The sequence below is a fragment of the Dermacentor variabilis genome, chromosome 8 (assembly GCF_050947875.1).
Source record: "Dermacentor variabilis isolate Ectoservices chromosome 8, ASM5094787v1, whole genome shotgun sequence".
Lineage (NCBI taxonomy): Eukaryota > Metazoa > Arthropoda > Arachnida > Ixodida > Ixodidae > Dermacentor > Dermacentor variabilis.
The window spans coordinates 100,378,627-100,404,927 of record NC_134575.1 but is presented as its reverse complement, the minus strand read 5'-3'; the positions used below and the strand labels follow the sequence as shown (position 1 = coordinate 100,404,927).

Genomic DNA, 26,301 nt, shown 5'->3' with positions numbered 1-26,301 from the left:
TTTGATAACGTCCTAAAAACGTTTAGAAATCGGTTACGAATAGTTTTGGCAAAGGGATTACTTGTGTCTTTCCCAATCCTATTTCTAGACCAGCTTTTCGAATACGTCTTGCAGACCTGTTCTAGATCGTCTCAAGAAAGTAATTAAGCCGGACATTAGCAGAGATATCCGACGTTTTCCCGCCGAAGTTCTCTCATTCGTGTCTTCTTTAACCCGTTTTTATCGTCTTGGATAAACGCTACGAAAACGTTACGTATCTCTTTTGTGCTACCTGGGAAGTAAGTTTGTGTTCTCAAAGTCCTAAAACACGCATTTCAATGAGCACATAAACGAGCAATGCATAACGAAGCCCTCAATAAAATTTGACTGTGAAGCCTCTAGAAGTACAACTGTCTATGTCTTGTATCAGTAGTGCCTTGTTTTTAATGTTACGAAGTTTCATAAAGCTCGCAACGCTACAGCGCCAACCTACACACTTAACAAACCAAGGTCAGAACGGTCAAAACATGTTCTTTCAGCGGTTACGATGCCGTCGCTTTCTCGTCAGGGCTTCGACATCACACTGCGACACACATATCGGCTCAGAACGCGTTATCGCCACTTCGAGCAAAACAACAAAGGCAAATAGCTTTGCGTCGTATTTGGAGCGAAACCAAAACTGCAAAGAAATACTTGTAGACTATTTTGCCAGTCAACAGAATGCCAATCCGTAGCCTGTATTTCCAATCATTCCCATGCACGGTTCGTATGAGTTTCTCCCACGAAACTCGCTACTATTATAGTGAGAAACTCTATGGTGGAAAGTACAGTTTCCCCTGGTGCCATCGTGTGCGTCAAGCGTCAATCACTAACAAGCTACCGGTGCTACCATAGAGAAATCTATGGTGCTACTGCAGCGCATCTGGAACAACCGAACAACGGTGAGAGTACTCGAAGTTTCGCACGATTACCTGTTCTTTTGCTGACACTTCATTGTAGGAACAACCGCATTTGCCAATTCGTGCGCTATAACGTGGTCTACAAATTTCACAGAGTGGGAAATGGTTGCTGCAGCCTCGCAGAGATCGCAGGATCTGGTACGTATGGGTACCTTCGATAAGCGCACGTCTGAGCGCTGCCCTTAGTTGAAACAGTAGAGTGCCACTGTTTATAATGTGCAGCAGGCGTGTGTTTAGTCGCGATTTAAAGTGTGCCACCTCCCACGCGGCAACATTTGAAAATGCACTGAACTGTCAGTGCTGTCTAATGAGGCGCGTCTCTTATGTGGGTGTGACGAGATGGTTGTGCTATTGTGCTCAGCAGTGGTCACGCACATGACTGCATTTTTTCCCCTTCTCACTGTTTAAGTTTGCTGACCACTCCAGCTGAAGCGTCAGAACTTTCCATTTCTTGCCCTCAGGTAATGACAGTACTTGGATGGATGGATGGAAGGTAGGAGCGTCCCCATGGAAACGGGGCGATGGCAGTTGCCACCATGCTCAGATTTTTATTTTGCCTTTTATTTTTATCTGTGTTGTGTGTTATTGAATTTCTCGATTTTCTTTAAATACGTCTTCCTACCCTTTTAACCTTATGTCACCTCTCTGCTTTTGAGCCACCAATCCTCCAATCGCCTTTTGCTAATTTCCACCGCTTATTTATTTGCATGACTATCATCTCTGAACCCTAGGGCCTCAGAAAGGGTGACTGTGGCCGCATCGACATCGGGATTGATACCATCACATTCTAGTATGAGGTGTTCCATCGTTTCTACATATTTGCCACACACAGTACATGTGTCTTCTTCTTCGTTAAATTTCTTTTTATAGCTCCGCGTTCTAAGACATCCTGATCTAGCTTCAAAGAGTAGGGCACTGCCTCTTGCGTTATCATAAAACGCTTCCTTCCTGATCTGCTGTTTCCAGTATCGATATAGTTCTACACTATGCTTCTTTTCCATTGAATTTATCCAATTTTTACCTTCCGCATTTTTAACCTGTCGTTTAATGCTCTGTCCTTTTTCGTCCTCATGTCTGGCATACTTACTGGTTAGCTTCCTAGTTCTTTTCCGCCATTGTGAGTCAACGCTCTTTCTGTATAGGTATTTAAACACCTTAGCTGCCCACCTGTTATCATCCAATTTCCTCAGACGTTTTTCGTATAAGATTTTACTCTGAGCTTCCCGTGCTTCGAATGATGCCCAGCCCATATCTCCCTGTACTGCTTCGTTTGTGGTTTTCCCGTGGGCACCTAGTGCTAACCTTCCCACAGCTCTCTGATTTACTTCTAGTCTCGACTGAACCTCTACCCTTAAACACAGGACCGCATTCCCGAAAGTAAGCCCCGGCACCATTACTCCCTTCCAAATGCCTCTCAGTACCTCATACCTGTTGTAACCCCGCAATGCCTTATGTTTCATTATCCCGGCATCTCTTCGCCCTTTTGCTATTAGAGACTGTTCGTGCTTTTCCGTGTACATCTGCCCTTTGTTTATCCATACCCCGAGATACTTGTATTCGGCCACTCGGGGTATTTCGTGGCCTTGTATTGTAAGCTCCTGATCAGTTGTATCGTTGAAAAACATCCCACCGGACTTAGCTGCACTAAAACTGAAACCTAAACTGTCTCCTTCGTCCCCACAGTAATTAACCAGAGTTTGCAAATCTTCCTGGCTATCTGCTAACAGTACAATATCGTCCGCATACATTAAACCCGGTAGTCGTTGCTCAACAACCTTTTCGCCTAATCTGTACGACAGATTATACCCTAGATTGCTTCGTTGTAACCTTCTTTCCATGCTTATCATATAAAGCATAAACAGCAGCGGTGATAGAGGACAACCTTGCCTTAATCCTTTGTGAACCTCGACAGTTGTCGTACTCTTGATTCCTTCCCATGTTATTTCAACATTATTTTCTCGATATAGTTCCTGTAGAAAATCAATTACCTCATTAGCGATACCTTCAGCTTTTAATATGTTCCACAGGAGTTCCCTGTTCACATTGTCGTATGCACCACTTATGTCCAGGAAGGCTAAATACAGAGGTCTATTTTCCGCCTTAGCTATTCCTATGCACTGGGTAAGCACGAACAGGCTATCATCTAAGCGCCTACCACTTCTGAACCCGTTCTGAAGTTCTCCAAGTATTCTATTACTTTCTACCCATGACTGCATTTTTAATTTCACCGCCTGCATCGCCAGCCTATATATAACTGATGTTATCGTAATTGGTCGGAAAGATTTTATGTTCTTCTTATCTCCTTTCCCTTTATAAATCAAATTCATTTTACTCTGTTTCCAGCTGTGCGGAATTTGCTTATTTGTTATGACTGCCTCCAATGCTTTTATCAGCGTTTCCTTGCTTCTTGGGCCAAGTTCATTAATTAACTTGATTGGAATTTCGTCTATCCCCGCGGACGTGCATTTCGGAACATTTGCTTCTGCCTTTTTCCAGTTAAGATTGGTCAATTCTAAGCTGTTTTCTATTATGCTATTCTGTGTTGCTCCCTCACTTGGGGCGATTACCCTATCGTCTTTCCTAAATGACTCTGCTATAACTGAACCGATGTAGTTCACAGCGTCCTCTCCCTCTAAACAATTTCCTTCGGCATCGTGAATCTGTTCCTCTTTTCTGTGATTAGCTTTACCCAGCCAGCTTATATGGTTCCAGAATTTTCTAGACCCCCCTTTATTGCGTCACGAACTTCAGCCAGCCAGCGATCAGAGGACTGCTTTATTTTAGCCTGGACGAGGACCTGCACTTGTTGTTTCTTTTGTCGATAATATTCCCATTTTTGGCCTATTTCCTCTTCAGATAACTGCGCTCTCTTTGCTTCTCTGTGTTCCCGAGATGCCCACTGTCGTTGTTCGATGGCCTCTCTAATTTCCTTATTCCACCAACTTCGTGGCTTCCCCTTTCCTCTCCAGCAGTTTACTCCTTTTACCTCTTTTATTTTTGTACTAATGAGTAGTTCTAACTGATTATAATCCCACCTTTCCATGGGATGTTTCTTTATTGCTTCCTCTATGCCAGCCGCTATTTGCGCTATTTGCGCGTCATTTAATTTTGCGTACTCTTTTTGGCTTCCCTGCATTTCTCTTTTGAGTAGGGCTCCCAACTGTAGACTAATACGCTTATGATCACTTCCGAGGCTGTACTTCCCCTCTTCGTCTATTTCCATTATTGCTAGCTTGCTATACAATCCCTGCGACATTAAGCAGTAGTCAATGGTCGTTTGTCTGTTACGGGACTCCCACGTGATTTGTCCCTCACACTTAGTTTCTCTATTTACTATAACTAGGTTGTGTCGTTCACAGAAGTCTAGCATCAATTTCCCATTACAATCTGTGTATCCATCCAGATCCTCGATGTGGCCATTCATGTCACCCAGCAGACAAATATCGGCACCTTCTCCAAACTGCTTTATATCGTCATCGAGACACTTCACTAGATCTTTGTTCTCTTGCCTGTATTTGTCCCCTGTCCCTAAATAAACTACTCTTAGCCATGCCTTTTTACCAGCAATTGTACCTGATGCCCAGACATGTTCTTTGCAAGTTAACTTTATTCTTTGCCAATTTGTTCCTTGGTGTATGAGCATACCTACTCTTCCCCCCTTCCTGTCCGTTGTTGTTCTATTGCTCCCTTCCCAGACGTAGCCTTCAATAAGCGGTGGGTCTTCTAGATCCCTGAGGTGTGCTTCGCATAGCGCGTATACACCTACTTCTTCGTCCTTTAACTGCTGTTCTATTTCTAACCACCTCGCTCTCTTTCTACCGCCTTGCATGTTTATGTACCTGATCCTGGTGTTAAATTTATTTGTAGTTTTCTTCCTGGACCTCCTAGTGGCCATTTTATTGGCATCAGCCTCTATTGTTGCACTTTCTACACTGTTTCTACCTACCGCTACGCCCTGAGGCGCAGTGGACCCCCTAAAAAAGCTACTGCCCGACCTGCCAGGTGCCAGCCGATCTCGGCTCCTAGCCTTCCATTAAAGTGGATGCCATCTCGTGTAAAGCCTCCGTCAAAGCCTGCTCTATGCACTTCTCTGTTTATGTCTGCCACATCAAATCCTTTCTCCTGGCTTAGCTTTCTTATTTCACAATTTACAGCCACAACGTCCTTGGCAATTGCTCCGTTCCTTCCTTGCACCTCCGGCACTGTGCATACCACGATCTGGACTTGCTGTGCTATCGCCCTTAAATCGTCAACTCCCTCCGCTAATCTTTCCACTACTTTTGCAGCTTCACCATTCAACACATCATTTAGCCCCGCCGCTACCACTACCAAATTGCGCTCTGCAACATTCTCAGAAAGCTCGCTTTTTGTTTCTCTCAGTACTGCGTCCATTGTCCTGCCTGGGAACGTCCCGACTGCTACCCGCTTATCACCCTTTGCACGCTCCATTATAGCTCTTTTGCACCTCCTCATATTCGAATCACCACCGATAAGTACTAGGGCATTCTTTCCCTCTCTCCTAACTTCCAGGTTGTGCTTATCATTGACTATGAGCTCATTTCTTGGGGTTAGCTTGTTCCCCTCCTCTCCTCGCGCTCGCTGGCGCCCCTGTGGCTGCAGCGTCGCCTCCCGCGGGGCGTGTTGCGCTGCTTCGCTATAACTACGCCGATTCACCGGCGGCGAGCTGACTACCGCTTGCTCTGCCACCCTGCCACCGACTTTGCATGTAGGGTCTACCCTACTTTCTGTGCTTTTGCCACCGGCTTGGTGTCCCGATCCATCATTCTCCGCTGCGCTTGTCTCAAGCGCATCGAAACGCCTATGTAGTTCTGCTCTCCTTTCCCTCTCTTCTCCAAGCTCGGCCACGGTTCTTACTAATTGCGCGGCCTGCACCGCTTCCACCTTGACCAACTCGCCGACTTTCGCCTGCAAAGCTAACCGCCTCTCCCGCTCCTCCCTCAGGTCTGCTTTCAGCTCCTCGAACTTGGCTGTCCAATTTCCTTCCAGTTTTTGGACTGCTTCCCTGACCCCTTCGCACAGCCTGCACGTAAAGCTAGACTCCTCCGCGTCTGCTAAGCTCTTGAAACTGGTCTCGTCGAGGGAGCACCAGCGCAGGCACTCGTCGTCTCCCGCGGCCTTCCCTTTCTTTGGTTTCATCGCTAGGCCTACGTCCTTAGGCTCAACGAGCACGTCCGCCAAATCACTTCGAAGAGCTAGCTGAGATAGTTAAATAGGCCTATCAAATAGGTCCCGCCTAGCACCTAGGCCTAACGAGGGAAACCGCCAGGCCTAGACAAAGCCGGTACGTTTACCACGCTTACCACGATTTCAAATTTTGCCCTCCTGCTCCATGCAAAATAAAACACTTCAAAAACATCAGCTAATAAGAAGAAAAAAGAGTACTTAGCTACGAACGAAGTCGCTGAAGCCTCGACACAGGAGCGTCTGCACGCCCAATTACTATTTAAATGCAAAAAAACCAGCAAATAAAAACAGAAGCAAGCTCAAAGCATGCACAAGAATTTATGATTTCGTCGTCGCCACGGAGCCCCGAAAAGCACGTCCATCCGCCACAAAATCCAAATCCAACTTAGCTTTTCCTTAACATTTCCTTCATTTAAAGCGCCCTTCACCAGGCCCCATGGTATATTTTGGTTCTACGCTGGAAGTTGCTACGTGCATGCCTTCTAAAGAGCATTCAGCCGCAAGAATTTTTCATATTGGTTCATTAATAGCCGAGATATAAATATTTCAGTGCCGCGAACCCATGATTTCAGGAGCTGATCATCACTGCCAAGAGAGAGACTCTCTCCACTTGCCCCGTCTAGCCTTCACAGGCGAAATTCCTTCCCTGCATTCTCCCATACCCACCGTGCCCATACCAGACCTCGAGGATCGTGTGACGCATAGTTCGCGGGCCCCCACCTTGATTTTTTGTTTCTTTTTCTTTCTTTCTTTCTTTTTTTGCTGCGCAACGCTTTTTTGCTGGCGGTGTTGCGCGCGAGCTGTTGTGCTTGTCTGTTTTTGCGCAGCGCACAATTGTTCGCGCTGTGCACAAGAACACCTGACTAGCGGTATAAATCAGTGCGACACGAACACTGAGGCAAACATAAGTAGATCACAGAGCATGATCACGTGCTGTAACAGGGTAGAAAATGACACAGTTTTGGTGTCAGCGCGTGCAACTGCACGACGACGCCGGAACAAGCAGACAATGGAAGTACGTTGCTCTTGCTGCGGTGCAAAGTAAACACACGCAGAGATTCGGTTTATGTGTTTTATTATTTGCAACAGATTACACAAATAATGTTGCCATGTTACCAGAAGTGTTAGGTAGGGTAAATGGCAGGGATCATGAGTTAGAGAGGTCTAGGATTGTTCTCAATTTGAACAGGAAAAGGCCAAATTAGCCAAGAGGAAACAGATCAGCCAACCTAGACACGTCAGTTGGGATAAAAGTAGGTGACAAGATGAGGACAATTAGAGATCACTGGCAGAGGCCGCCCAGGGTCTTTGAAGAGTGGCACATACCTACCCAATCAACAAACTTGGTGTCAGAAAAGTCTGTTGAAAAGCAACACATAGACAATGTTACATGCTCAGTCACCCAAGTTGGGCTGATGGTTGGTTTTGAACACAGTTCCCTCAGCACAGCAGCCAGATGCTCTACCCATTTGACCATTGACCACATAGGGACGCAGGTTGGCAGGAAGGAGGTTAGGTGTGGACATACATACATACATACATACCTATTGCTAACTGGGCGAAGTTCTTTAACAATGCTAATGCATTGAAAATGATCTTTTGCAGGCAATGTGACGTGTAGGACAGGTGACCAACGGTTTATCAGGGTTACAAAATGAGCACCAATGGAATTGACATGCAATTGTGGACAGCAGACAACTATGTAGGGTGATGAAATAGAAAATTTGCAAGCACAGGATGGTATCAGCAGGCACAAGATGTGGGATGATTGGATATCTTACCGTGAACATTAAATAGGCTGATCGCGATGACCCTAGGATCTTGCAGTCACTTTTCATTATTTGGACTACACCAACAGCTTTGAAATGTATGAAATGAAAAAGTGTCTGAGATTTTCTACTGTCATAAGCCTTCCACAGAAAAGAGGTTGCCTTGTTTTCGAGTATTCAATGCGGAGTGTCCCTTGTAGCCCTTTAGGAACACTTAACCGAAAAGGTTTTGTATTCCATGGCTATGCATTGTAAACTGCCCCTGCATTTATTCTGTTGTTGTATTTACCCCTTGTTCTTGATGCTTTAACAAGACTGCAATCACCTCAATTATTTTCTGCAGGTCCCACAAATGCAATGAGCCTAGTTGAAAGCATCGCTGCCAAAACGACACGCGATGCTCTTTCGAAGGTCGTTGGTCAGGTCGAAGTTGGCATGCAGTGCAGCTTGCCTCTGGCTGACAAATCTGTCGGGTGCTCCTTCAAAGCACGGAGCGTCTCAAAGAGCATGCAGACTACGGAAACCCTGGATCATCTATGCTTCACCTCAGGTGGGCAGAGACCGCCACGTCCCTTACAAAGACTTGCTTGCTTGTGTGAGTGTGGTAGATGGCCAAGTCTGCGTTGCTCGGTACGACTTGCTCAAGTGTGTAGGACGTTTTGCTGCTGAAGACAAATTAGCAGGTTTATTATCCTTGTCTGCATACTGATATGATCAAAGTGCAAAAATACTGCTCTGCTGAGCACATTCAAGCAGCTTAGGTGGTATACCTTAATCGAGAGCACTCTTGCCCTGATGTCTGTAGTAGCCCTAGCTTACATTGCTTTACAATAATGTTACGCCCAGTGAGTCTCTTAGTTATGCCGAAATCAGTGATGAGTGTAAGAACCTGATTATAGGTCAATGCACAATGTAAGTCGACCCCTGCGTTTTGGATGAACGAAATTCTTTATTGCTGTTAACCACAAAACATACTTTGTTTTATCAATATGCTCATTCATTTAGGGAGGCGAAAACTGCATGGGAACTGTCGGGACTGTTGTTCTGGGACAGCTTTGGGTCACATCCCATAGCACATCATCGGTGATGACTAAGCAGGACTAGGCATGTGCTACACTATCGTCAGGCAATCAGCAGCATGCACTGGGCACCTGAGGTGCATTCCAGGGATCACTTCAATGGACCTGTAGGTGTCTTGAGGTGAAGGCTCACCATACACTCATTTTAGTCCTTGCCCGTTGATGGGAGCTTCAAGTTTTGCGCAGTGTTTGCAGACTGCAGTGGCTGGCGGACCTCTTCCGTGCCACCAATTTGTCCTATTGGATAGTTATTCGTCCACAGCAGTCTTGTTACAGTGTGCTACGAGCTCGTCCACCTTTGCGGATGCGAGAAGTCAAGCCTTTTCCCTTTGAGAAATGAGACGCTAGTGAGCAATTCAATTCCCTTTGCAATGATTTGAATCTGCTATCATTGGGAGAACTTGTGTACGGTGCTCACAAAACAAATTCGACCACATTGTCCTCAAGTTCACTGTCAACAGGGTAGCCATTGCACAACCAAGTTTCCAGTGAAAGATCAACAGTTGCTCTGTTTTACATTCTATACGCAGAATGCACTGCCACAATCATACTGTATGATTCCACCCATTTTATCACATTGTTGTCAAATGCACTTATAACGTCAAGCCCTGACATAGTTTTGCACCCCGAACAGTACTAAAACTTGTTTGCACCAAGTTTGCACATTTGAAGTGTATGCCACAGTAACGGCAAAAACGATGATGCTGTCTCCATTTTTTGACAGCTCCAATCACGATTGTGCCAAAGGTATCTTGCAACACCTGGCGAAAGCCCAACCTCTCCTTTGTAATTCGGGTGCATTTTTTCATATGATTACTAAAGAGTGACAGCATTGGGTAACATGGTGTTAGCCCATCATGACATAAAAGCAAAGTTCTGTGTCACTCATGGAATTTTGCAAAAGTACTCAGGGAAAACCTGAAAAACTGAAGGAATTTGGAAATGTCAACTTGGTAGACACCCTGAACTTTATGACAGAGCGTGAGGACATCTTGAATATATGCCACGTAAGGTTCTGTCGACATTTGAGCATGGGTCGATGGCTCCTTGTTTGCTGCCAGCTGATAGTCAAAGGGCTTTCCAAAGAGGTCTAAAAGCTTCTGCTTTCAGTCGTTCCAACTCGTTATGTCACATTTGTGGGTCTCATACCATGCTAGCACTGTGTCTCGGAAATAGAATAGCACATTCGCTAGCATTAGCATTGGGTCCGACCGATTATTTTCGCTTACACGCTCATACCAGGAAATCCAGTCTTCAACGTCCATACCATCGATGCCATTGAAGGTCCCTGGGTCTCGCGTCTGGGACAACACAACAGAGGTCAGAGTCTGCTGCACTGGAGGTGGGCAGTCGGTCATTGTGGCACTTTAGCTGTCAATCACTGTGTTGGGGCTGACAGGGCGATCGCCGTGGAACTCCGTGTTGGTACCCAGCACCTCCACTAAAATGTTGCGAGGCAAAGACAAGCATGAATGTTGTTTATGCAAGGCGAGTGCTGAAGGCACCAGCTGACACTAGAACATGGCGGCTGAAGCGCCTCAGCAACAACAACACTTCTTCATCATTGTCTCTTGTCTGTATGTACTGTTCTGTATCACAACAATATTAAAGAAAACTTAAAATTTTGTTTACGAATTAATGCATTTATATAATGTATGTCAATGACCTACCTGGTACGTGACTTGGAAAAACGAACAACGCTAAAACGGGGCTATACAAAAACAAGACAGCGCACTATCGTGTGTCTTCTCATTTGCAGGCCAGATTTGTTGCAGCCCAGGTAACAGTGGAGATCACTGTCGTTTTCCAGCCAGACTTTCTAGTGAGTGTTACGGCCACGGCTACGTACGGGAGAGGGTGGGGACTATTTTGCAAGTTTCCTATCACTCAATCGTGCTTTCAGCGTTGTCAGCATGCTATATTATTCTAGATTTAAAAATGAAGGAACAAAGCTTTGCACTAAAATTTCAATAGTGTCATGTGATGGAATTTTCACTCACTTTTGGTGACCCATACAAGGGGGACAGGGGGAGAAGGTGATAGGGAAAAGGTGATGTGAGAAGGCAAGGAGATGCTACTACTATAGACACGACAGTGGTTGTGGGGAAACTGGATAAACTTAATTTCTAGGTGCAGTGACATGACAACCCTCTTATCCTCCTTGGGACTTTCCCTTTCATCCATGTCGTCCTTTCGGAGCCCGCCTCCTGAAACTTTCTGTTCCATGGGAAAGAACGGATTTGCCAGAAAATATCGTTGTCAGCATGCTATATTATTCTAGATTTAAAAATGAAGGAACAAAGCTTTGCGCTAAAATTTCGATGGTGTCATGTGATGGAATTTTCGCTCACTTTTGGTGACCCATACAAGGGGGACAGGGGGAGAAGGGGATAGGGAAAAGGTTATGTGAGAAGGCAAGGAGATGCTACTACTATAGACACGACAGTGGTTGTGGGGAAACTGGATAAACTTAATTTCTAGGTGCAGTGACATGACAACCCTCTCATCCCCCTTGGGACTTTCCCTTTCATCCATGTCGTCCTTTCCGAGCCCACCTCCTGAAACTTTGTTCCATGGGAAAGGGCGGATTTGCCAGAAAATATCGGGGGCAGGGGGAGTTTCGACCCCCCAACCCCACCCCTAGGCTATGCCAATGCTACACATAGAAACTTTCTGTGGCAATGTGCCATTTACTGCAAAGGCTGTAACGATGTTTTCACCTCATTGGGCGGTGTTGCCATAGTAGATCTTAAGGGTGTGGGCCGCCGGCATTTACAGCTGCTAACGCCCCTTGAGGCAATTGCAGTGAAAGCAGTGCTTTTTGGTAAGCTGCTGATAATTACTTCTTTATACATCACGCCCGGCTACCAACTTTCCAGAACAGAATTTGAAAGCTTTATTGCACAACTTCTGGAGCCCTACATTGTTGTTGACCTAAATGCACATACCTTGTGGCCGCCTCTTGATGTGATGCCAGGGGGCACCTCATAGAAAATTTCCTCTTATGTACAGGTGAACATTTGCTAAATAAGAAAGAACGGACTTTTTAGAGCGTCGCAAACAAAACATTTTCATATATAGATTTAAGCATTGCATCAAGTACAGTCGTGCCATACTTGGAATGGAAGGTGGTTAAGCACTACCTTCCATGGTTAAATAGTTAAGTGATAATTTTCTGGTTACTTCAAAATAACAAAACGAGACGAATGCTCTCCACATGTGCTCCAGTGGAAAGTTGACTCGGCGGACCGGCAGTGGTACAGAGAGCTGACACATTTGACCTGGGATGACATTTGTATATTTAGTAGTGACGATGCAGTAGTATATTTAACTGAACTTATTGTCGATGGAGTGTTAATATGTATCCCGCAAACCAATGGATCGCGTTCTAAACGACATGTTGCCAGATGGAATGTTGAATGTAGGGAAGCGCGAAAGAAACAAAATAAGGTTCAGATCACCTCTTTGACTCTGACTATAGAAAACCTTATCAGTTTCAAGAAACAAAGTCGAAAGGTAGAAGAATGCGCCGCCGTACTAAAAGGGAAAGCTGGCAGAGATGCATCTCTGGCATTAATTCTTGTACAGATGGAAGAAAAGCCTGGGACAGGGTAAGCAAAATGAACGGCCAAGAAGCTCGTCCTCTACCACTAGTAAACACACAAGGAGACGCTCTTGAGGAGCACGCTGATTGTCTAAGAGCACATTTTGAGCACATTTCGAGTACATCCCATTACACAAATACATTTCTAAGATATCAACGACAAGCACAGAGACAGTCTCTGGGTCGGAAAGGCACATCCCTTGAAGGATACAATCATCCATTTAACATGGCAGAATTTCACTCTTCACTGAATTGTAACAAATCCACTCCAGGAAGTGACAGAATAATGTGTGAAATTATCAAACACACCGTGAAGCCCACAGAATGTTACTGTCACTCTTTAACTCCATGTGCTCTGCTGGCTACATTCTGTCTACCTGGAAAGAAGCAATCGTAATTCCTATTCTCAAAGAGGGAAAGGACTGTTCCTCACCCAGTAGTTATAGGCCTATAGCTGTGACCAGTTATTTATGCAAACTCTTTGAGAAAATGATTAACCGATGCACCGATGCCTCATCCACTTTCTTGAAAGCAACAAAATGGAACTTGAAAACATTGGATTACATTCTGTCTGTGCTGTTGCCAATCCTAGAGCTAACGAATGCCTTTCTACTATTTTCGCTCCACCCCAACGCTTTTCTCCGCGTTATCGCATCCCAACTGAGTGGAGAACTGCGGATGACCAGCCGATATGTTTCACCTGTTGCAAATCGTGGCCCTCAACACCTCTTAGACCGACCAAACTGAACCGTTCTAATGGAAATACCTGCAATGTTTCGCCCACCACTGAGTCTAACAGTGACTCTGCTAGGAACACGGGGTACAGTCACTCACCATCACCGCGCGAACACCAGTCTTGCTCACCGCAAATGCGTCGCCCATCTTCCCGTTCGCCGCAGCCACGTCGCCTTTCGTCCCCTGTAGCTTTTGGCCGCACCCTTTCAGAAAACTAAAAAATGCAGCTCTCAGAGGTGGTGCTGCATTGCCTACTGCTGCAGAAAATCCTCTGTCTGTGCCCACAAGGAGAAGCGTAATTGGCGTTGAAATAGACGGCGTACCTGTCCAAGCACTTGTCGACACTGGAGCCCACGTATTTGTGATGAGGGCTATCTTACGTAGATGTTTCAAAAAGGTCCTCGCCCCAGCAGCTGCCCGAGTGCTTTGTGTGGCCGACGGCAGCATGCTGGTTGCTCTTGGAATGTGTACTGCGCATTTAAGTGTAGCTAGCTGCCCTACTTCTGTTCTCTTTGCTGTGATCAACAACTGCCCTCACGACGTTATCCTTGAATTGGACTTTTTAACCATTCATTCTGCTCTCATCGACTGCGCGACCGGCGTTCTTCAGTTAGAACTGCCTCAACTCGCCGATGCTCCCAGGACGGCCCACCGTACTTGTGCTCGCTTCACGATGTGCGTCAGTCACCCGAGGCAGTTACTTATGTCACTTTGACCGCTCAGCCACAGGTTCCTGACGGTGAATATGTGCTTTGCCCTATCATTGATGGGCTTTTGAACCAGAATGTTGTTGTTCTTCATACGCAGGTCACAGTTACTAAAACAACGTTGTTATACCGCTTCTGAATTTCAACCTGTGCCCTCAAGTGATTCCGGCCGGCATGTTCTTGGACAGCATTTCTATTGGTTCCGATTTTGACATTGAGAGTCTGAATGCCGAGAGTGGTTTATTAGCGCCAATTGCAGCTCACAGCTCTGGTTCCTTAATGGATGGCCTCGCAAAAATGATTGCACCTGACCTCACCTCGGCACAGGCCACGGGCATAAGTCTCCTACTTGAATTGTACAGTGACATCTTTGACTTCGGCTACAGGCCTTTAGGCCAAACATCTGTTGTTCACCACCGTATAAACATTGGAGACACGTATCCTCTTCGTCGGTGTCCCTATCGTGTATAGCATGCTGAACGTCGAGTCATCCAATCGGAAGTGGACAAAGTGCCCCACAAAGGTTTCATCGAGCCATCAGCCAGCCCTTGGGCTCCGCCTGTTGTCCTTGTGAAAAAGAAAGATGGTACCTGGTGTTTTTGTGTCGACTATCGCCACTTAAACAAGGTCACGTGAAAGGATGTCTACCCACTACCACGCATTGATGGTGCCTTAGACTGCTTGCACGGAGCTAAATACTTCTTGTCCGTCGATCTTCGATCCGGCTGCTGGCAGATTTCAGTTGATGAAATGGACTGCGAGAAGGCGGCCTTGATCACACCAGATGTTATATGAGTTCAAAGTCAAGCCCTTTGGCCTATACAATGCTCCAGCGACATTCGAACGTATTATGGACTCTTCTGCGAGGCTACAAATGGACCACCTGTCTTTGTTACCTTGACAGCGTTATTGTTTTTTTCTCCCACTTTCGGCAGCCACATTACTCAACTCACAGCCATTCTTTAAGTCTTTTGAAAAGCCGGCCTCCAACTGAACTCCATGAAGTGTCAATTTGGGCGCCGTCAGATTACCGTGTTGGGACATCTCGTTGACACATCTGGTGTATCAATACACCTAGTTCAGGTGATATAGTTCTGCATGCAGAAGACACTAAAATTTTTCTTCGGTCAGAACTTCTTGAACACTGTAGTAAGTGCAAACAAATATTTGTCTGAACTATCAGTATGGATAAAAATGAATGAGCTCCAGGTAAACGTGGAAGAAAGAAAATTTATTGTTTTTAAATCTAAAAATAATATCGTACCCTTCGATCCTGTACTCAGTTTTCAGAAAGGAAAAAAATAGAATGTGTGAGTTTTACACATTTTCTTCGAGTGGTATTTAGTGAACAGTTAACCTTGACTGAGCATACTAATTACTTGCGTACCAAAATATCACACACATACGGTCTAATACAGAAGTTAAGGCTTCTACCAAGCTGACTGAAAGAAACGTATATTTTACCCTTATCCAGTCACTTCATTTCTGCTTATTTGTTTGGGGTAGAAGAACATAAAAAAAGCTATTAGAGCCATTATTAATATTCCCGACACTTCAAGTACACAAGAACACTGGCAACCACTCTAAACATACATAAGTTAGTAACAGTTCGACAGGCGATAGATGCTTATCACTTGATCCACAGCAAACCTAACCTTAGCTTTTGTTCACGTGCACAGCCTTGTGCTGTTTACAAACTGCGGTATGTTTCTTGCAGGATTCCTGAGGTTAGCTTTAAACATTTGAACATACCATTATAACTTTCCTGAAGAATAACAAAGAAAATGAAAATCTAACACATGATTTCCCAAGTACAATACTTAAAGAAACAGAAGTTATAGATCTATTACTTAGGTCATAACACATAAATTCGACCTATTGTAGTCTTAACGTGGCTGATTACATATTTATTTTTTACTGCTGTTGGTGATGCTCATTTTCACAGCTGTAATTGAAAAATTAATTATGTCAAAACATTTATACACTGCACAGAATCATGGATGTTCTTTTTTGGTGCAATTCTAATGCTGCGATACAAGGAAGCTTGTTGCAGTCTCAAATGCACTGCAGGAGGGTAGGCCTCATCAGGCACACACTCTTTAGCCTCTTCCCTGATGTGGCAATGTATGTTTGGATGCTGTATGCGAAAAGTGAATCTCACGATAAACTTTCAAAATAGAAGCATTTCAAGTCTGATGACTGAGGAATGAAGGTGAAGACTCATTTAAAGAAAGCGATTGAATAGTACTAGCAGTGATGTACCAAAAGTTTCCTGTGCAAATAGGAGGCTTAATTTTGCTATCTTATGTTAAGCTGATGTGAACAAAGAGATGTATAGTGACTCAACTTCCATTATCTCTTTCTCTCATTCATGATTGTAGCAAATATACTTAATTTTCTCCATGACACCGTGAATCTTGCTCATTTGGCATAAATGAAGTATTGGCCTGATGTTAAGATTGCGTAGAATTTTTACTATAATTTCATGTAGTAAACAAAACTATGTGCAATTGGCCGAGCCAATTACTTTTTATGCTTCTGTGGGCAGGGAGGAACAATGGCTTCTTACCAACAGTCAAGCACAAGGAGTTGCAGGAGAGCATCCTCAATCATTGTGACAGTTGCGACTTTGCTATTGGTATCCTGTCCCCACTCATTACACACAAGTGCAAACACCTGGGAGAGAAGCCACTTAATTGGCACTTCTGCCATCAGAGCGTTTCACACAAGCGGAGCGTCGACGGGCCCCTCTGAGGTCTGGCTTTCATGAACTGAGAAACTTAATGCATACAATGCATGCTAACGATAGTGTCTGCAAAGTAGTACATCACTAAGCATTGCAAAAAGAGCTCAAATTTCAAACCAAACTCTGTGTGCCTTTCGCCGCACAGCGACCAAATTCTCAGCTGCTGAGTTGCATTAATCTCACAAGTGCGCCTACGTAAATTACAGTACTGTGACGTCAATCACAGTGATATGTGACTTTGAGAATTATTTAAGGCAACGTCATCTGTTTGTTTGATCGGTTGCTTCAATAAACAATTTAATGATCAGAGAAATTATATACAACCTACAAACTGAATGTCTGCGAGTCTTTGTTTTATTCCATGCCATAGCTAGAGAGACATACTTTCACTTTGTCTGCTTGTTTCCGCATTGTGCAGTCGTTTCATGCAGAAAATTGTCTTCCATTTTTTTACCTGGTTATAATGCGCAATTGTGCTCTTTGATTTGCTTGTCTGCCTCTGTGCTCGTGACGGTAGCATTGATTTATACCATTAATCAGGTGTTCTCACATTGAATGCCGGAGCAGAGCACGAGGAGTAGAGTGCATGTGAACTTATTTCACCTTGAACATGACCGTAACTGAAGGTGTCATGCTTTGTTAAGCCTATAAGGACAGCACTGAGAAAAGCCCAAGTTAACAAGTAATCTTCTCGGGTGAAGATTGGCTAGATCACTCATAAAGAAGTTGCCGTATTTTGGCCTGTATTAACCAAAATTGTACAAATTTCACAGTAAAGACAAGGCCGGGGTGCAGATTGCAGAAATTTCGATTTGAAGTTTGGTTTCATGGCAGCACAGTGTGCTGGCACAAAGCCATACTTGAGGGCAAGGTTCTTGCTACTCAAACTTTCATTATCTCCTGGGGAACCCCGCCGTCTTTCCACCCGTGTGTCAAAGTTCCCTTGTCCCCTTCTTCATTTTTGGTCATTATATTCCTCTGTACGGGCTGCCATTTTGCTTTTAGCAGTTACTGAATAGTGCACATGGCTCTGGAAAAGTATAAATTGGATCACGATAAGCTGTGCTCAGTGGCCCAGCAGAGTCTCCGAAAACAGTGGAACAGAGTCAGTGGCTGAAGATACGACATGCGCAAGTTGTTTATCCCCAAATGGATACTGTTCATGTTACCATCTGAGGGTTGTATGCAGTTACTTCCATTGATTATACTCGCACATTTTTTTTCCTTTCAGGGTTGTTTTGAAAGCATTGTGAAACATCATTCCAGCAAACAAACACAGACGATCAGAGAAGGACAACAAGAATGCCAGTTCTTGTTGTCCTTCTCTGCTCGTCCCTGTTTATTTGAGTGCTAGAAGAATGATTAATAATTTTAGTGAAAACCAACTAGCCTAGCCGTCCATGCTTCGCGACTGTTCGAAAAGAAGGTGCGGGTTTTACATGTTGGCGGATTATATGGAGGAAAATACAGTACTTCCTAGCCAGCTCCTTGCAACCTCAACTTATGAAAACGTTGCCAAAGTTCAGCATGTGATCAAGAAAAAACCCACTGATGAAATCTTTTACGAAACAAATTTCTTGTGCCAGCGAATTGTAACAAGTTTTGCAAATAGTGTCAGTGGCCTCTGGGCCTCGAGTGGTCATTGAGGATGAGAGAGCGAGCTCGGTTAAATCATCTTTAAACTGTTCTCTAAGGACCGTACAAATCCGTGAAAGTCTTTAAACATTGCACATTCTCTTACTATGTAATCTTTTGCCTTTCTGCAAAATTATTTTTGTTGATGTACTTCACAGATAGGGTCGGGAAGCATTCAGATGCAGAAATATTGGGCAAATTAAAAAGGAAAAAGGACCGTTAGGAGTTGCCTGCTTCATCATGCTTAAATTGACTCTCAAGATTTCCCAAATAAAAAAAGAAAATAAAGCTAGTTATTAAATTGGTCATCTGCATTCTTTGTTTTTGGCATTTCATAGTAACTTTCACTTGCTTTTGTTTCATTTGTGCAGCATCGAGGCCTTCCATTTCTCCATCAACTGCCAAATGTGACAACTCAAAGCAAGGATGCCTCCACCGATATCAGTTATGTGACTACGGGACTGATAAACTGTCTCATCTGGAAACACATGCCAATGTCCATACGGGCGAGAAGCCATTTCATTGCCCTTTATGCCCCCAGAGCTTTTCACAAGTTCACCAAAAAAGTTACCTATGCACTCACACAGGCGAGAAGTCATTTCAGTGTCCTTCATGCTCTCGGAGTTTCTCACAAAAGATTTACCTGAAAGAGCACCTGTGTGAGTGCACAGGTGAGATGCCATTTCAATGTCCTTCATGCCTTCGGAGCTTCTCACGTAAGGCCAGCCTTATAGTCCACTTGCGCACTCACACAGGCGAGAAGCCATATCAGTGTCCTTCATGCTCGCGGAGCTTTTCAGAAAAGTACAACCTTATGAGACACCTGCGCATCCACACAGGTGAGAGGCCATATCAGTGCCCTTCATGCTCTCAGAGCTTCTCAGAAAAGGGCAAGCTTATGAAACACCTGCGCACCCACACGGGTGAGAAGCCATATCAGTGCCCTTCATGCTCGCAGAGCTTCTCAGAAAGGGGAAACCTTGTAAAGCACCTACGAACCCACACAGGTGAGAGGCCATATCAGTGCCCTTCATGCTCTCTCAGCTTCTCACTTAAGAGCCACATGAAAAACCACCTGCGCACCCACACAGGTGAGAAACCGTTTCATTGTCCTTCGTGCCTTAAGAGCTTCATACGAAAGACCAGCCTGATATGCCACCTACGAACCCACACAGGCGAGAAGCCCTATCGGTGCCCTTCATGCTCTCGGAGTTTCTCACTAAAGGGTGCCCTGAACATACACCAGCGCATTCATACAGGTGACCGGCCATACAGTTGCACCGTCTGTTCAAAGTCCTTTACGCAATCTAATCACTTGAGTAGACATAAGAGAGCACAGCACCCTGATAGTGTAGGGTAGGTCAACAACCATGTTGAAGTAGAGTTTGAATTAAAGATCTACAGACATGTGGCATGCTGCATAGCATTGTACTGCATCAAGTAACACAAGTGCCTTCATGTGCCCTTAAAGGGGCCCTGAAACACTTTTTTTCGTGTCACCATATTTGCTCTAGATCTTTGCGCAGCATGTCATAGAACATAGAGTAAGAGAAATTATGAAAAGTGACCCACACAACGCCCTATAGCTGAAAAATAAATATACAGTTAAACCTCAATATAATGAAGACAATGAAGTCAGCAATTTGCTTTGCTATCTTGTGATATTTGATTATTCAAGAAGTATATTCAATAGTTCTTTCGATCTCAAAAATTACTGTTTGCATGCCCATACAAAATATGTATGTTCAATGTAATATTTAATATTATACTACAAATGTCTGAATGATCTGCTTTCTAAGTTGTGTGTTCTTGTTTTGTTCTTTTCAGTATTTTCTTTTGGTATATATGAACTTGTTCTGTTAGACTCATTTGCCTCTATGTTCTGGTATACATGGTTCATCCTAGAGAGACTTTGATCTTATTCTATTCACACATTTTTTTTTACAGATGAATACTTTTTTAGAGCAATTGATTGTTCGAAAGTTAGCTTTCCACTGTGTTTGATCAGAGCAGCAAATAAAATACTGTTGAATAAGTATTCATTGACTGTTCGTATGTATTTTAGTGCTTGAATGGCAGCATGCAATATAGCATTTTATTGCATGGGGGCTGCAAGAAAAGTTGATTGATGGCGCTTGGAAGTTTATTATTAGCCCAAAAGGCACTTGTTATTACTGAAATGGGGTTTATTGCAGCTCGTTCGAGAGATCGCAGGTAGCTCTAGACCACGAGTCCTAGCGCTTCGCATCAACAGCCCGCGCTCGGGTCTCGCGCCGCAGCGGTGACAGTCCGCACTGTGCCACATGCATATTACCCACTACAACTTCCCCCGCGGCGAAGAGGAGCCATCCTGGCGACCTAAGGTGATGATACGATAAGGGGGTCGTGGTACGGCTTCAGGCGGCTGACGTGAACGGTCTCGCGGCCACGGCGGCGTTTGTCCGAAGATGGCGTCACCGGTTCGACCGCATAATTCACAGGCGAAGTACACGCGACGATCCGGTACGGTCCTTGATATTTCAGAACAAGCTTTGGGCTAAGGCCTGGAGCTTGGAAGGGCAGCCGAAGCCAGACGTGAGAGTCCACGGCGAAGGACTGTGTGGGCTGATCGTTGTCGTGGCGATCCTAGTGGATTCCTTGGGCATCCGACGTGAACGAGCGAGCCAGTTGGCGGCACTCTTCAGCATGGCGAGCAACTTCGGAAAGAGGGGTGAATTCAGAGGCATCCGGGTGATATGGTAGTACGGTGTCGAGGGTAGTGGATGGTTCACGTCCATAAAGAAGGAAAAATGGTGAGAAGCCTGTGGTAGCCTGAACGGCGGTATTGTATGCGTACGTCACAAAAGGGAGGGCATCGTCCCAATTGGAATGATCAGACGCGACATACATGGTGAGCATGTCCCCAAGAGTGCGGTTGAATCGTTCCGTTAGACCGTTAGTCTGTGGGTGATACACCGTAGTGGTGCGGTGAATAGTGCGGCACGTGGCGAGTAGCTCATTAATAACTTCGGACAAGAAGACACGGCCTCGGTCACTGAGCAGTTCTCGCGGTGCGCCGTGCCGTAAGATGAATGCCGCGACGTCGCGAGCAGCAGCCGAAGCAAGCGCAGCTGTTTCAGCATATCTTGTGAGGTGGTCTACTGCGACAATTATCCAACGATTTCCGTTAGCACTGCATGGAAGAGGCCCATAAAGGTCAATGCCGACCCGATCAAAAGGACGTGCAGGACACTGTAAAGGTTGCAGAGGGCCTGTCGTATGAGATGTCTTGCGTCGCTGACAGGCTGCACATGACCGAATGTATTTGCGGACATAAGAATACATGCCGCGCCAGTAGTACCGCTGGCGGAGCCGCTCGTAGGTTTTCAGGACGCCAGCATGAGCTTGTGGGTCTACATGGAAATACGTCGGAACGCAAATGGCGAGGGATGACTAGCAGCCATTTGCGACCGTCTGGCTGATAGTTTCGGCGGTACAATATGGCGTCCCGTAGCACGAAGTGGGTGGCTTGGCGACGAAGGGCTCGAGGGCATGTAGACGTTGAAGAACTGCTAAGGATGTCAGTGAGAGACACAATCCACGGATCTTTTCTCTGTTCAGACGGCATGTCAGTAACAGCAAGCGTAGCAACCGGGCACTCTATGGATGAATGTGGCGTTTCGTCGGATCGCATGGGCGAACGGGAGAGCGCATCTGCGTCAGAATGTTGGCGCCCGGATCGATAAATGACGCGAATGTCAAATTCTTGGAGCCGAAGAGCCCAACGTCCAAGACGCCCCGACGGGTCTTTCAGTGACGCAAGCCAGCAGAGCGCGTGGTGGCCTGTTACAACGTCGAACGGACGGCCATACAAGTAAGGGCGAAATTTGTTTAAGGCCCAAACTATAGCCAAACATTCTTTTTCCGTGACAGAATAATTGGATTCTGCCTTCGTGAAAGCCCGACTCGCATATGCAACCACATATGCTGGAAAGCCAGGCTTCCGTTGTGCAAGGACGGCTCCAAGACCAACGCCGCTGGCGTCGGTATGAACTTCAGTTGGTGCACTCAGGTCGTAGTGGCGTAGAACAGGCGGTGAGGTAAGCCGACGACGCAAAGTGGTGAAGGCTTGGTCACATGCCGGAGTCCAGTCGCGAAGGTCACCAGGGCCAGCCAGGAGCTTCGTCAAGGGAGGGATGATGCAGGCAAAATTGCGCACAAAGCGTCGAAAATAAGAGCAAAGACCGACAAAACTTCGGAGCTCTTTCACTGTAGTCGGCCGCGGAAATTCTGCGACAGCACGAAGTTTGTCAGGATCGGGAAGGATGCCGTCGTTGGAAACGACATGGCCAAGTATCGTCAGCTGGCGGGCTCCGAAGCGGTACTTTTTCAAGTTAAGTTAAAGGCCGGCGGTGGTAAGGCAAGTAAAGACTTCGCGTAGACGAGAGAGATGAGTGGTGAAATCCGGGGAGAAAACTACCACGTCGTCTAAATAACACAAGCACGTCTTCCATTTGAGGCCGTGCAGAATATTGTCCATCATCCTTTCGAATGTCGCGGGCGCATTGCAGAGGCCGAATGGCATTACTGTAAACTCATACAGGCCATCAGGCGTAATGAAAGTTGTCTTCGAGCGGTCGGATTCATCCACTCATTCATCCAGTCCAAAGAAGAAAAGAATGCGGCACCATGAAGACAATCCAGGGCGTCATCTATGCGCGGTAGAGGACAGACATCTTTTCGTGTAATCTTGTTGAGGCGAAGATAGTCCACACAGAAACGAATCGAGCCATCTTTTTTCTTAATGAGTACTACAGGAGACGACCAAGGGCTGCAGGAGGGCTTGATAACACCACGTTCAAGCATGTCTTCAACTTGCCCGGCGATGACACGACGCTCGGTGGATGACACGCGGCAGGCACGTACCCAGGATTTTTTTTCGGGGGGGGGGGGCAACTGTAGGTAACTTTCCTATGTAAATGAGGGGAGGGGTACCTTTACTAGTACAAATGTGCATAACGCCCACCACTCGATAAAAAAACGCGTAAACCCACGAAAGAGAAATGAAATAAGGTGTATTTTACAGGCACGCCTGTGCGATACACCTCTCCTTTACTTGGCAAACAAAGAACCACGTCAAGTGGACACGCGCAGAAAAGAAGCGCAGGAAGAACACTGCCAAGAACAAGCAGCCCCCTGAAAATGTAAAATAAACATTACTTTAGTAGAATAGAACTTAAGAACAGCACTTGGCAACAAAGGCACACGTACCGCGCGGAGTTGTTTCTCCGCCAGCCAATCACAAAACCAAACAATATCGCCGTCATGCGGCCTTTTCAACATGGCATCGCACTTGATACCTCCGGACGGATATTCTGCTGTTCTTGAGTCTTTTCATCGGCGGAAGCCATGAGGTGTGCAACAGACATGACAAAATGTATGGAGTCTGCGCATTTCGCATGAAACTTCACTGCCAACTGAAGTGAAACTTCACCACAAATAGTTGTAGCGAAGCAAGCATGTTATTTCAGTTCAATAAAGAATTAGGCATTCGCCATTCCAATATAATAGGTGAGGGAAGGTTGCGCGCTAATAATTTTATTTTTGTAGTTACCGTCTTATTTAGGTTACAAAAGAAGTTTGAAGTGCGAATTATTTGTAGCCTCGCGGAGGAACAGTGGCTGGCGGTTATAAGGGCGTGGGCGGGGCTTCACTGCAGACTTAAGTTGTATCCGACTATAGCAGCGCTTTTTCAATTAGCTCTGGAAGAATTATACAGAAATATATATTTGCGGAACAATCGCAGTTCTTTTTGGCCCCTCGTTTACTGCTCTAACAAGTCAAGTGCCACAACCGACTCGTATTGTTATTTGGGAAGCTACGTAACAATGCGTGGCCGCCAGTCGTGTACAACCGCGTATGGCGCAGGAAGCTGCGATTCTACACGTACTGCGCCCACCGCGGAAGGTTAGAAAAACACCTGCATAAGCACAGCAGAGAAGTGGCTACGTTATGCGGCTCGAATGATAATTGTAGAAGCATCATGCAGAACACACGGAATTGTCCTCCACTTCCGGCGGCGTTTTCTCTACTTCCTTTTTAAATAAAAAGATGTTGATCCATGAATATTTTCATAAAGAACGGTTAAATTCGTTCATTTTTGCTTTTCCTTCTTGTTTGGCTGTTGCTTTGGCACTCTCCCTTAGTATATCGCTTAATTTCTCAAATCTTTGCGACTCTTGTTTCCAGTTGGCAATTTTGCACGAGAAGAGCTGTACAATTAGGGAAAAGCCAGACGAGTTAACGGGTGACAGTCATATTGCCTATGAGTGTAAGAGTTATTGCAGGGTTTGATGATAGACGCGGTCTCGCATTATCTTATTTTCCTACTTATCTAACCTATATCACGGGTATAATGTTCCGAGGATCTGTCAGCGTCGCGGCTAGCCGTCACTCGAGGAAATAATGAAACAAAAAGAAAAGCTAAATGTAATTGGCACTTTCTCTGGCCCCAACTCGTTCCATGTACATACAGACCAGCTGACCACGAAGCGAATCCCTTTCCTGGTCCCTGGATCAGTCTAAATGAAGAAGGTTGAACTAACGAAGCAACAACGATGAGCGTGACCGTTGAATAAACGGTCACAACAGAATGCATCTGAAGTTGATGAGGAAATTGGCCTTCACATCCCAGGAGACGCCGACAATTACCGCCAACCAAAAGGAGCGAAAATGAAGGCAGCAAAATTTTGTTGACCGTCGAATAGCTGTCAAGTCTCAACATTGGTTTGGCGGCGCTTTAGGAATGTGTGTGAGAAGTGGTGACGTGGGCGGGGAGGGGGGGGTATGCGTCCTAATTTCGGGGGGGCCCCTTGGGTGCGTGCCTGACACGCGGTACGGACGCTGGCGTATTGGTGCGTGATGTCCCGTATCAGTCTGGTGAGAGACGGTACTTGTGCGGCCTAATGATGCTTGGTTGCAGTCAAAAGAGGCGTGAAAATCATTCAAAAGAGTAATAAGCCGCTCACGTTGTGTCGGCTCGAGGTCATCGGCAATAGAGCGACAAAAAACATCCCGTGATACTCTGTTAGATGGCACATGGGGTGCCAGTGCTGTTACGTTGGCAGTATCCACGTCGTCGGGAACAGGGAAATGCACAATAACGTCAGCGTCCACAGTCTGGATGGTACCAATAGTCTCGCCACAGTGCAAAGCCAAAGTGTACGAATTTGGGTTAGAAATCAGTATTTCTGCAGCCCCATGGTGAACCGTGAGGAGGGCGAAAGGCAACAATATAGGCTGGCGGCGAATGAAGACGGCAGCGGGTGAAAACATATGACCGTCGCTTCGGCAAGCGATGTGCATGAAAAAGGGACAAATACCGCGCTGTGAGGGGGAAGGTCAGTATCTGAAGCTACACAGATCCTGGTAACATCATGAACTTGAAAGTCGTGAGGTGGCAAATGGCACAGAACGGAGAACTGAACCTCAGCACGTGCACAGTCAATGACGGCGTGATGGCGCGACAGAAAATCCCAACCGAGAATCACATCGTGGGAGCAGCAAGTTAACACAAAGAAATCAATCGAATACAAAATGTCTCGAATCAGCACCCTGGTAGTGCACATAGCGACTGGCTGAACTTGTTGTGCACTGGCTGTTCTAAGCAATAGTACCGAAGGCATCATGGTCACTTCCCGTAATTCACGGCAAAGTTTCTCACTAATCACGGATACAGCAGCACCTGTATCGACGAGCGCAAGGCATTTGATGCCATCAACGGACACTTCAATAACGTTAGCGGGGGAAAAACGAGGACTTTTGATGTTCCGACGATGACGCAGTTGGTGCCTCAGGAACTGCGGAAATCAGTTTTCCGCCTCAGTAGTACTGGCACTGGGCCT

The 26,301-nt window shown here is 45.7% G+C and overlaps 1 protein-coding gene across 2 annotated transcripts; it reads left to right on the top strand.

Moving 5' to 3' along the window:
- Positions 1-722: 722 nt before the first annotated feature.
- Positions 723-20,456, top strand: LOC142590475 (uncharacterized). 2 transcript variants are annotated; one of them, XM_075702622.1, is made up of 3 exons: positions 723-920; positions 8,256-8,462; positions 18,790-20,456. In XM_075702622.1, exons 1-3 carry the CDS (start codon positions 794-796, stop codon positions 19,776-19,778), a joined length of 1,323 nt encoding a protein of 440 aa, XP_075558737.1. In that variant the 5' UTR covers positions 723-793; the 3' UTR covers positions 19,779-20,456. The 2 variants fall into 2 exon arrangements, with proteins under 2 accessions (XP_075558737.1, XP_075558738.1); XM_075702623.1 differs by lacking the exon at positions 18,790-20,456 and adding an exon at positions 1,033-1,076 and having other exon boundaries at positions 8,256-8,356.
- The last annotated feature ends 5,845 nt before the right edge of the window (positions 20,457-26,301 follow it).

Bases quoted from the DNA above. Each gene is read 5' to 3' on its own strand.
- LOC142590475 (XM_075702622.1), top strand. From the start codon at position 794: ATGGTGGAAAGTACAGTTTCCCCTGGTGCCATCGTGTGCGTCAAGCGT. The intron at 921-8,255 runs GTGAGAGTACTC...TATTTTCTGCAG, and splicing joins TCTGGAACAACCGAACAACG to GTCCCACAAATGCAATGAGC. The intron at 8,463-18,789 runs GTGGGCAGAGAC...TCATTTGTGCAG, and splicing joins TCATCTATGCTTCACCTCAG to CATCGAGGCCTTCCATTTCT.